General features: G+C 38.6%; 1 protein-coding gene across 2 annotated transcripts; it reads left to right on the top strand.

Moving 5' to 3' along the window:
- Positions 1,682 to 6,981, top strand: CTLA4 (cytotoxic T-lymphocyte associated protein 4). Of its 2 annotated transcripts, XM_021397513.1 has the most exons (4): positions 1,686 to 2,301; positions 3,462 to 3,812; positions 4,275 to 4,384; positions 5,222 to 6,974. In XM_021397513.1, exons 1-4 carry the CDS (start codon positions 2,244 to 2,246, stop codon positions 5,318 to 5,320), a joined length of 618 nt encoding a protein of 205 aa, XP_021253188.1. In that variant the 5' UTR covers positions 1,686 to 2,243; the 3' UTR covers positions 5,321 to 6,974. The 2 variants fall into 2 exon arrangements, with proteins under 2 accessions (XP_021253187.1, XP_021253188.1); XM_021397512.1 differs by having other exon boundaries at positions 1,682 to 2,301; positions 4,275 to 6,981.

The raw sequence follows: 11,138 nt of genomic DNA, 5'->3' as shown, positions 1-11,138 counted from the left end.
CCTATTTTGCTACATCATCAATCTGGTATCTGCTCAATATTAAAATCAAGATCTAAAGCCTGATTAGCAAGAAGAGAGGACACTGTAGGAAGGTGATCTCTATCCATTGGAAAGGGGATACTCTGGGCTTACCCCAGGCTGCCCTCGCCATGAAGAGACAGAGAACTTCAAGAAACTCCACAGGGAGACATACTGTGTCTTACTTAGAAGAGCAGTCATAACATGAGGATTTTAAGGAGAAACAAAGGAAAAGAGTAATAAGTGCTAGACTGGAAAAGACAGCCTGAGAATTAAACAGCCTGGATGCAAGACGGGCAACAATGGAAACAATGTTTGCCAGAGACCAGACATGGAGGGCTTCCTATCTCTCTAGCTATACAGAAATACAGAATATCCTGAGCTGGAAGGGACTCATAATGATCATTGAGTCCAACTCCTGGCTCCACACAGGACCACCCAAAAATCTGGCTGTATATCTGGGTGCGTTGTCCAGACACTTCTTAAACTCTGGCAAGCTCGGTGCCGTGACCACTACCCTGGGGAACCTGGTCCAGTGCTTAACCATACTGTGGTTATGTGGGGCAGTAAATACAGAGTTTTACACGACAGACCTTTCCAAATGTTTAGTGGTTAATTGCACCATCAATTTGCAGCCTCAATCAATTATCAGGAGATTATATTATGAATGATGAGTTTCAAGTGCCTCATTTATTTAACTGCATACAAAGCCCAAGCTAGAGATACATAAGATAGGTTATATGGTTACTACTCTGGATTTGAAAATGTCAGACGCAACCTGATAACTTTGTGCCATAAATCTCTCTGATATTCTGATACGTAATACTGCAATAGCATTTATTTAATACTAAATTTATTAATAAAATTGATTTAAGCTTGTATAAGCAGTAATACAGTATGGGCAGGACTCATTATTTGGGTGCAGTTTTTCCATTTTCCTAGAGTCATATTTTTATTTACTATCTGTTCTGTTTTGAATGCTGGCTTTTGAATACTGGGTGAAATCAAAGTGGCTATGAATCTGTCATTAAAAAATTGTTGCATTGCCTAAATATGGAAGCAGTCAATTTATTTATATGATTATGTATTTACATGATTTTTGAGATCAAATCTTTATCCTGTATCTTTGGACTGAGAAGGCTACTGTTAAAGAACTAATGCTATGCATTTTTCTAGGTCATGGTCCAGAAGTGGGTCTTCGTTAACATGCAAACGATGAAGTATCTTCTAGAAGAGCTTCTCAAAGAGTAACTTCATTTTTAAGAAATTCTTTAGGCAGTGATTCATGGATGTGACAGACTGTCACATAAAAAAGTACGAAGATTTTCAGACTTTTTTTCAGATATGACTTTTAAAAGGCCCATGGGTGAAAACTGTTCCACTGAGATTTCTCAGGTTCTCTAAACAGAGATAGCAATAATCAAAGCTTCTACCGTGTTTTTCATCTGTTGATCTCAGTGTACTTGGACAGTAAAGTCTGTAGGTAGAGAAAGTGTTGTACAGATGTGGAAGTCATTAGCTATAATCCTAGATAGATCATTTTTTTCTTAGAAGTACAAAAGAAGTTGGGTTATGATTCAAGCCACATTGTTAATATGAAAAGATGAAGCCATTGCAGTTGTAATCAGTATTTTGAAGGGGGCAGCAGTTTTTAACCATCAAAAGCACTGATGTTAAAGGAAGCAAAGAAATTATGGGTGGAGGGAAGTCCTCCATAAACAGGCTAGCTTGTACTAATTCACTGTGTCACATTAGTTCTTTGTATGTTGTCCTAGTAGAAAATAACTGATGATTGCTAAAACTTTAAGCACTATGGTTGTGTAAGCAAGTTGCACTAAAGGGCCTGAACTGCTCTATTGGATGATTACCTGTCCTCCCCCAATTCTTAAAGCAGAATGGATGGCAGTTTCAGATTGAATAGATATTTTCCATCTGCTGAATAGTTGTTTTTGTTCATGCTGTTTGAGGTTAACTATGCACGTACTAATCAAACCCACTACTTCCTTTCTCGTAAAACCAAAACAAAGCTTCATATTACTTTCAGGTACAGCATCTGGGATCACAGCTATATAAATACACACTGACTCTGTGTGGGTTCAAACATTTCGAAGATTCAGTATCCTGAAAGGCATTATCTTTTTTCCAGTCCTGAGAGTTCCAGATTGTCTTAAAGTCTGAAGGTATCAGGTACCTTCAGCTCCTTCAGCATCTGTCCCAGTGCAGGAATGCTCTCAGCATGGGTCACCGTGAGCTTTCTCTGCGCAGCAACTGCTACTGCCGAAGGTGGGTAGATGAAGGTAGCTGGGGGTGTTTACAATTTCTCATTTTCACATCTTTGCAGGACAGGGACTGGGTACAAGAGGAGACGACATGGGACCTCTCCATAGGACAGTCTGGGAATGAGGTCTGGGGCTCTGAGAGGTGTCTGGAAAACCAAATACAGAATTTAGAGCAGAGGCATCTGCAGAGAGGCTGGGTAGGACTCAGAGCAGTTCACGAAGGAAGAAATATTTTGACAAACCAGGCCTTGTGAGTGAAATTGGCAGCTGACAAGGTGGAGATAGATGTTTGAATGGATGGAGAGATTTTACTCCTTCCAAAATTCTTGCACGGCAGAACTGAGGAAGGTATGCCCAGAAATTGACTGTTTTAATATGAAATTGAATAAATAATACTGAGCCCTCACAGCTTATTAAAGCAAAAGTGCATTCCCATGGTGCTGAGGGACAGAGTACAGCAGCTGTAAAAAGCAGCCTGTGGAGACATACATGGTGCACTATTTTCCCCTTAAGATTTGTGAAGATTTTTTGCAATATGTTTATCAGGCTTTGCTGTGTGTTGCTATACTGTAGCTTAGAACATACACTGTTGCTATCCAGTGACTTGGGAATAGCTGGAGCAAAGTATCAGGAACAAAAAACGCAGTTTCTACTCAGTATTACTCTTACCCTAAGGATTCTGTTCTATGTTTCATACAGGATGTCAATCTATTTATTTCTACCAGGAAGAAATTGTAGTTTTAAATTCCTAAATTTAAATTACAAATTTCATCTTTGCCATCTGAAGTCTATTTATTTGTTTGCTTTTGTACATCTAAAAGTGTATGTTAAGAAGGAAACTGAAGTTCACAGATCATTGCTCCAGTAAGTGGTCAAGTTACTTACTATTTGGGAACAAATAATTGCTGAGATTTCTAATAGCACCTATAATACTGAAAGCGTCAGTATTTTTTCAGTTTCATTAATGCAATCTTTGTGTGAATTGTGGTCTTGAAGGGTTGTTTTTTTTTTTAAAGGATATAGCAGCATTTCTAGGAGTTGTCCTTGGACGACAGGAGGTGGTAGGACTCCCTTCCTATTGTACAGGTTTTAAGTAAAATATTATATGACTGCATATCATTTCTTGACACTTCATTTACCATGATGCTCTTTGTTTCCTTACAGTAATGGAAGTGACTCAGCCAGCAATAGTACTGGCCAACAGGCAAGGAGTTGCCAGCTTGGTGTGTAACTACAAGCACATTGGGAATGCAAAGGAAATTCGAGTGACTTTGCTCAAACAGACGGGTGACAAGTTCACTGAAATTTGCGCTTCAACCTACACGACAGAATTTAAAATGTTCAGTGTGGAAGAGGTTATTCAGTGCCATGTTAGTCCGAGCCGAAACAATGTGACCCTTACCCTCACAGGCCTACAAGCTAATGATACTGGTCTTTATGTCTGCAAGATGGAGCGCATGTACCCTCCACCATACTTCATGAACAAGGGAAACGGGACGCAACTCTATGTCATTGGTAAGCCAAGCAGCTTTCCAGTACTGTGATATTCCCAGCTTACAAAAGTTGCAGTATGTCTCAAAGATCTTCGGAGTGCTGTTTGTAGGAAGTGAGGTTGAACACCGATTCAGGCTGAGAATCATGCTCTTATTCCTTTAATGTCTCCCTGTAGACACCTAACGCAGGTGTATTCGTAGACATGCAATGTATTTAGCAATGCATGGATGTTTCACAGCATACGCAATACCCTATAGTATACATGTTGTGTCCAGGAAGTTAGGAATGTCAGTGCAGAAACAGCAAAGAGTGAAGTGTTTGTTCTGCGTGTAAAACCTATTCTCACTGGAGTTTGAGTGAGCAGGGTAGTATCCTGGAATAGTAAATGCTAGAGAAAAGCAGTGTGGATGTTAATCTTTGACTCCAGGGACTTCTTTATGATGTTCATATGTGATATGAGTTGTGTAATATGATATGTTTTAGATCCAGAACCTTGTCCAGACACTGCCATATATCTCTGGGTATTAGGAGCTACTGCCTCAGGATTCTTTCTTTACAGCATCATCATCTCAGCCATTGTCGTGGGCAAAGTGGTAAGTCCCATCAGCTCACCCCATCCTGCTAATAATATCTCTTTGTGTGCAAAGAACAAGGAGAAAGAAATGAGAACGGGAGAATATTTGGAACAAATGCACTGCATTGCTCTGGCTCCATTTTACTAGTGCAATGCACTACTGATGCAATAATGCAAAATGAGTACTTGCTGGATTTACTATTTAAACTTGTTTATGGCTCAGTTGTGTTCCCAGAGTATCAGAAAACAGTCAGCTTATATCAGTTGAACTCATTCTTGGATTAGGTTGGGTGCTTAGAACAGGCTGGAGTCTTGGATACTTCTGGTATCAAAGGCAACAGTCTTCAGGTGTACTCTGACTTCACACGGCTGATTCCCAGCATTTGATTTTTACTTTCCTCCCTGTTTATCTCTGTGCAAAGCAAATGTAAAGAAGGCTCCCCCTGTGACATGAAGGAATTGTAACATACAGTATATTTAACTTCACAGCTAGAAACATCTGCATAAGACCAAGGCATAAGAAATGTAAATCTGGTTTCCTTCTTTCAGTGTGGGTCTGGAGTGTAGAAATAAAACTGATGCCAAAGCATAAACCAAAATAGTATTCCTGTCCCATACTTTTCAATCCACTCTTGTCTCTAGAAGCTAAATGAGAAAGTCTGGTGTCAACACTCACAGTTTTGAGCCAGCACTGGACTCTAATAAGAGCACCTTCGAAGTGCTAGTTGAATGGCAGAACTCTATCTTTTCTCAAATTGATCTTGTCACTCCTGATTCTCCCTCAAATACTCTTAAAAGATCTTCTGCAAAGAGAGGTGATCCCTTGTTTATTTTCCTGCCTTCCCATATTTTACAGATCCAGAGAAGACAACGTCTCACTACTGGGGTCTACGTGAAAATGCCTTCTGAAAAGCTAGAGAAAAAAGTGATTCCATTTCACATCACTGTTAACTGAAACAAGGAGATGGAGAGCCTGTTTCCTAGCTGGAATGGAGAATCTGCTAATTGACTTAAGTCAAAGTAATAAAATTATTGTCTTATTACAAAGGTGTACCGGAAAGAGAGAAAATATTCTTTGTAACTTCTATAGTTTTGAGGAGAATAAATAGTTCATGCATTAATATTTCAAGGTTAACCCTGTCACATATAAATGGCTATGTTAGGCCATTGATTTTTTGAGTTGTATTGTACCAATATGTAGTCTACATATATATACATATATATGTATAGCATTAAGAGCTATTGCTGTTGCAGCCGAACAACTTATTGTCACATTGTGCCATGTCTACTGATCAACTGAAATCCAAACACTATTAAGACAGAGGCTTTTGTATCATTGCAAAGTTAATCCTACAGGTCTGAGAGGAAGAGGTAGAAGAGCACACTAATGCACAAAGGAATGTTGTCTTGTTTCCATGCAGTGCTATTTATTGGTTCAGTTTCTTGTATTAGTGCTCTGTGCTTCCACAAAGGCATCACTGTAGGCTGGCACTGATGATACTGCTGCTCTAAAAGCCTGATCTCAGCCTTTCTCTGGTACTATGTCCCAGCAGTGCTGTACTGGAGTTAACATTGATGATATCTGAGCCAGTGCTGACAGCCCGGTTGGAGAGAAAGGCTGCCCAGCAGGAGGCCTCTTGGGCTGATGCTGGGAGGGTGTTCCAGCTCTGCTGGAGCCTTGAGTTTTACAAATGCTAAATTAGCATCTATCCAAGAAGCAGAAATATGTTATGTGTTTAACTGAGTCTATTTTCCATGAAAATACAGACAGTGTATAATCTTGTTTATTAGTTATGTACCATTCAATAAAAATATTGAAGCTTTGCCCAAATTCAAGTTCATTTCTTATTCACCATTCTCAGAAGCAACAGGAAGTGGCTACATGTTAGAAAGCAGTGATGACAAGATGAACCTTTCCCCTCTGACCCTATGTTTTGCCCTTCTGAGGAAGCTTGTGTGCTCATGGCAACACTTACTTTCTCAGCTCTCCTCCTCAGACGTCACCATTACAATCTGCCAAGTCTTCAATTAGTCTAGTCAGAGCTGATGTGATTGAGAGATGCTACCAGACACCTTTACACTTACTTACAAGTTACTTACTTGCAGAAGGTAACTGTGTCAGCTTTGGTAGCATCTCCTGTACCTGTTTATACAAAAATCTAGTCCTAGTTTCAAATCCTGTTTTCTTTGCACCTCTTCAAGACTCGCTAAATTCTACCTGAAAAACAAAGCTTTTGGAGCTTAAAAACCATTTGAGCCTCCTCGCATACTATCTATTATTTTAACTCTTTGCTGTCAAAATTTCACCTTAGAGCCCCCAGACATGACAGTATGTACCTCTGTTTAACAGTTGTGAATACATCTTCTTGGCTCCATAACTGTAATCAAATCCTCATAGTCCACTGTACCATGTTCCTGCAGTGGCAGCAGAACACTAGATCTCATTGCTCTTTCAGTAAGCTTTTCCCCTTTTTCCCTTTCACCTCACACAAGCTTCTGCTGTACACACAAATGTTCACATTCTCAATTTGCCACTAACTCAGATATTTGCAGGTGCCAGCTGCTTCCTCAGTGTTCACCCACAATAGTAGAGCATTAAGTAAAAGTAGTATCTGGTGACACAACCTTTTTCTGAAGGTGTTTTATTATTCTGTCATCACTCTGGGATTTTTTCCCGAATTTTCCACTGATCTGGTGTTTTGGAGATTAAAAATTGTCAAAGATCACACAGGTAACCACACTGCAAAATGAACAAATTTCTGCTTATTCAATTGCAGCCTGCTAAGAGAAATGTGTTCTGTGACTGGCAAAAATAGGTTTGACCCACACATCCACTTGTTGGAGCTGTAAAAATTTCCTGTAAATTTACTCTGGTAAAGCAAGAATAACATTCAGGGCAATCTTTTTTTCCACTAGAGGAAGTAGTAGCTCAGATATTCCCTGAATTGTGTATTACTCCTAATCAGGAACCGTTTCTTCTTTTTTCTCTCCTTTGACAATTCCTATATTCCGGAACAAAGTGCTTCCTTTTCTTAAGCAATCTAAAAGCACCTCAAGTAAATGATCTTCCAAATCTGTCCCTCCCGCATAAAGGGATACTTTGGGCCTCTATCAACAATCTCATGACATCTGGCCCCACTGGGCCATGGACCTGTGTCACCACAGAATCTGTGCACATTCCAATTCACGTTCATTGCTGACAGGTACGTCTACCATAGTTGGGTCTTCTGCATCCAACGGGACTAATCCTTCTCAGTGCAAAAGCATTTCTCTAAGACATTCAAACTATAATGATCAGTGGAGAATTCTGACCTAAAAAAACTACAGGCTGCTAAATTAGTCAAATAGTGAAGATTATGGGACACCTGAGCAGAAACAATTATCTCATATACAGCAATAGAAGCATTTTGTGTTTGCTCCTGCATTTAAGTAACTCCTGGTATGACATTTATTGGGAATGACTTTGTTCAAATTCTCTGGCTGTTCTGAAAATTTCTTTACTCTCAGCAGCTTTCAACCAAAATTTTTTCCAACATTCTTTTATTTTTGCAGTGCTGAATTTTCTCTGGCTCTCCTTAATACTGTAGCAGCTTTCCCTGAGCTAAGTGATACTAAGCATGCATTACCATTTTTGTTCTAAGTCAGGTTCTCACTCTGAATATTCTATCAGAGTAATAGGTGCACTTCTATAAGCAGATGTAGCAATGAAGACTAAAGTGGGATTTCAGTTCAGATTCTATTGACATAATACTCTCATAATTTATATCTGGTACTACGGAGATGAGTGGAGTCCACAGAGATGTTATTTTTGCCTATCTCTGAATGGTCCATATAGCAGCTAGCTCTGAAGAGTATAGAGCTCAGACCTCAGTGACTTTCCATTCCCCTGATGCCCTGTGCTGCCCTTTAGGACCCTGAACCCTGTGCTGTTCCCCAGCACTTGGGAGAGTATCTTGCCATGATAAAAAAAAAAAAAAAAAAAAAAAAAAAAAGCATCTTTTTAAGGATAAAATCAGATACAGTTTTCTCTCAGAATACAGTAGTACCAATATAAAGAGCATATACTCAGTCACTGAGCATCCCAGGAAACGGAATAACATGGAAATACTAACTCTGGGAAGAATATGAAAAGCAGAGGCTAAAGGGTTTTGTCTCAGAAGAATTTGCGGCTCATTAGAACAGGCATTTTAAAAACGTAACTAAATATCTTACTTGAACAGACAAACAATGAGACCACGCTGTTTGGTGAGGTTAAGGAGGAGTATCTTCTAATGTCCACTTTACACAGACAGGAGAAAGATCAATCTGTTTGAGAAACAGAAACAATGAGTTTCTGGCTGCATCTGTGTGGGCATTCACATGTATACTTGTCTGCATCAAAGAAAATGGCATACGTACACACACTGATATTCTACTTTCATTTTCAACCCTTTTCTCCCTGCCATTTTCAATTATATGAGTCCTAGCTGATGCATTAAACGTGTGACAGGAGCTTTCCACTTGGCTATTCTATGAGTAGGCAATGAGTGGTCTATCAGTTTAGCATTAGAGATTTTCCTCTGAAATATTCAGATTTTCTACTCTGTGGATGAATATGTGAATCTGAAGTTATTACTTTGTTAGGCCTTGAGATCTATAGGAAAAACTCAGTTATCCTTTTTTCCACAGATCCTTACAAAAAATAAAAATAAAAATAAAAATCAAGGATCCTCAGGCCCTCTAGCTCAGGCTAGACCTGTTACTATTCTTAAATTCTGAACTTTGCTCAGGATACACCTGGGCCTAATTCCTGTTTTTTTTGGTGTTTTTTTTTTCAATAACAAACACTTCCATTGGCCAAGTAACTGCCAGCTAGCTTAATACAATTCCTGTCTGAGTACTAACTTTAAACTTTGCAGCTCTAAAAATGATGCGTATTTATGTGGGGGGCTGTGGCAAGGTTTGGAGGTAACACTCATTGAAGACTGGCTTCTTCCTTTTACTAGAGAAAAGCTATTAATGAGGAGAGAGAGCTGGAAAAATGAAACAAAAAAGCACCAATCTTCCCCACGCTGGGAATAATTTGAACCATGACTAAAGAGCTCTGCTTCTAAAAGGAGAGATAAAAATAGAAATCATATGATGTAGCCAAGAGTTATGTCATGAAATCCAAACTACAGAAGGCTGGTGTATAGCAGATGGTTTTATGCATTACTGAAAACAATTTATTCTTGTAAACTGCATGCTTGCTTGAGCTCATAAATGGTACTTTGAGCCAGTTTCTCTCACAGCTACACTTGTGGGACCTCTACATTCCCTGGGAATATAATGCAATTTCAAGTGCAGGCTTATGAATGGGCAGAAAAAAAGGGGTGGGAGGAAGAGGTTAAATTCAGAAAAATTTTGAGCTGTAGAGAAAGATGAAAGAATCACAAATACATAGCACCATACTCTGCTGACTTTGCAGATTCCTGAGCACTTGTGCACGATTATTCCTGTATTTCTATGTACAGATACTCAGCACTTCAGTGACTGTTATCATTTCGTTTGAATGTTTTATGTGATAAACGAACAGTCTTATTTAAGGGTAGTTTTAGATTGCATATCAAAGAGGAATGTTGGGGAACTGTGGCTTGTTTGAAGAAATTAACAGTTACTGATAGAAGATCTTATTAAATCAGGGTGGAATGGCTGTAAAAATAGTCCCTGAAATTAGTTTAAAAATGTGTGTTGTTTGCTAGAGAGACAGAGCAAGCAAGAGTTTATGTAGGTGAAAAACTTCATTTGGAATCATTAACTATTTTTGTTGATATCACGTAGCAGATATTTCCATGAAGTAGAAGTTTATTAGCTACTAAAAATGTCACAATTATTATTTTTCTTTCTTTCTTTTTTAACTTTTAAAATTGAGATTTCTCTCAATTTCCAAAGTCAGCTCTCTTAACCACAGTTGTGGTTTTATGTCTTAATGAACAGTTTTTAGAGATTGTGAAGTTACAATTGAATAAAATTTTCTCAGTTTCTTCACTGACTTTTTTTTGTCCTTTATTCTCTTCTGGCTTTTGTTTTGAAAAAGTAGTCCTTTAACATATTCAGTTTGATCTGCTTCATTTTCTGCTCTGGGGTGGAACATTTCTGTACAACACTTCAGTCCTGTTCAAACATCCACATGATTCAGATGAAGTACAAAACTGTTCATGTTACTTTTGCTCCCTGGAGTAGCAACAAGCAAGCTTCATACAGCACAAATGGTAAGACTGAGGCCTTTTTCAATGTAAGTTTTCTACGAATTGAAAACAATACGTGATTGTGGTCAGAATTAGGATTGAAGAACATGAGTGAATTCTTTTCTAGTATAATATTTATTGGCATGCAATTTTCTTGCAAACATGCCATGTTGTACTTCTTTATTCACCAATATAATTGATAATAAGAAAGCATATCTTACTTATTAGTTATAAAAGAACCAGTTCAGCAATTAATGAAATACTGACGACTGTTCAAAATGAAAAGAAATGTATTGAGAGCTGTTTATTTTCTTTACAAACTCGTTACAACTAGAGCAGCCATTAGAGTCATCTTTGGTATCACTGACAGTAACAAGGCAGCCACAATTGTAGGAAGTTATCCTGGCACTGTGAGTGAAAATCATGGCAGAAGCCTGAAGCCACATATCAGGAACCAGACAGTCATCGCCTTGACTGGAAAAAGAATATGCTGAAATATTTTTCTTTCATCATTGGACTGCTTCTGGATTAGTTTTTGGCGTTCTTTTCAACAACGAGCAAGACCTT

The sequence above is a fragment of the Numida meleagris genome, chromosome 5 (assembly GCF_002078875.1).
Source record: "Numida meleagris isolate 19003 breed g44 Domestic line chromosome 5, NumMel1.0, whole genome shotgun sequence".
Classification (NCBI taxonomy): Eukaryota; Metazoa; Chordata; class Aves; order Galliformes; family Numididae; genus Numida; species Numida meleagris.
The sequence above is the reverse complement of the archived record's forward strand: the minus strand, read 5'-3'. Positions and strand labels throughout refer to the sequence as shown.

Excerpts from the sequence above, each read along its gene's own strand:
- CTLA4 (XM_021397512.1), top strand. The coding sequence starts at position 2,244 with ATGCTCTCAGCATGGGTCACCGTGAGCTTTCTCTGCGCAGCAACTGCT. Across the intron at positions 2,302-3,461 it reads AGCAACTGCTACTGCCGAAG|TAATGGAAGTGACTCAGCCA; the intron begins GTGGGTAGATGA and ends GTTTCCTTACAG. Across the intron at positions 3,813-4,274 it reads GACGCAACTCTATGTCATTG|ATCCAGAACCTTGTCCAGAC; the intron begins GTAAGCCAAGCA and ends GATATGTTTTAG.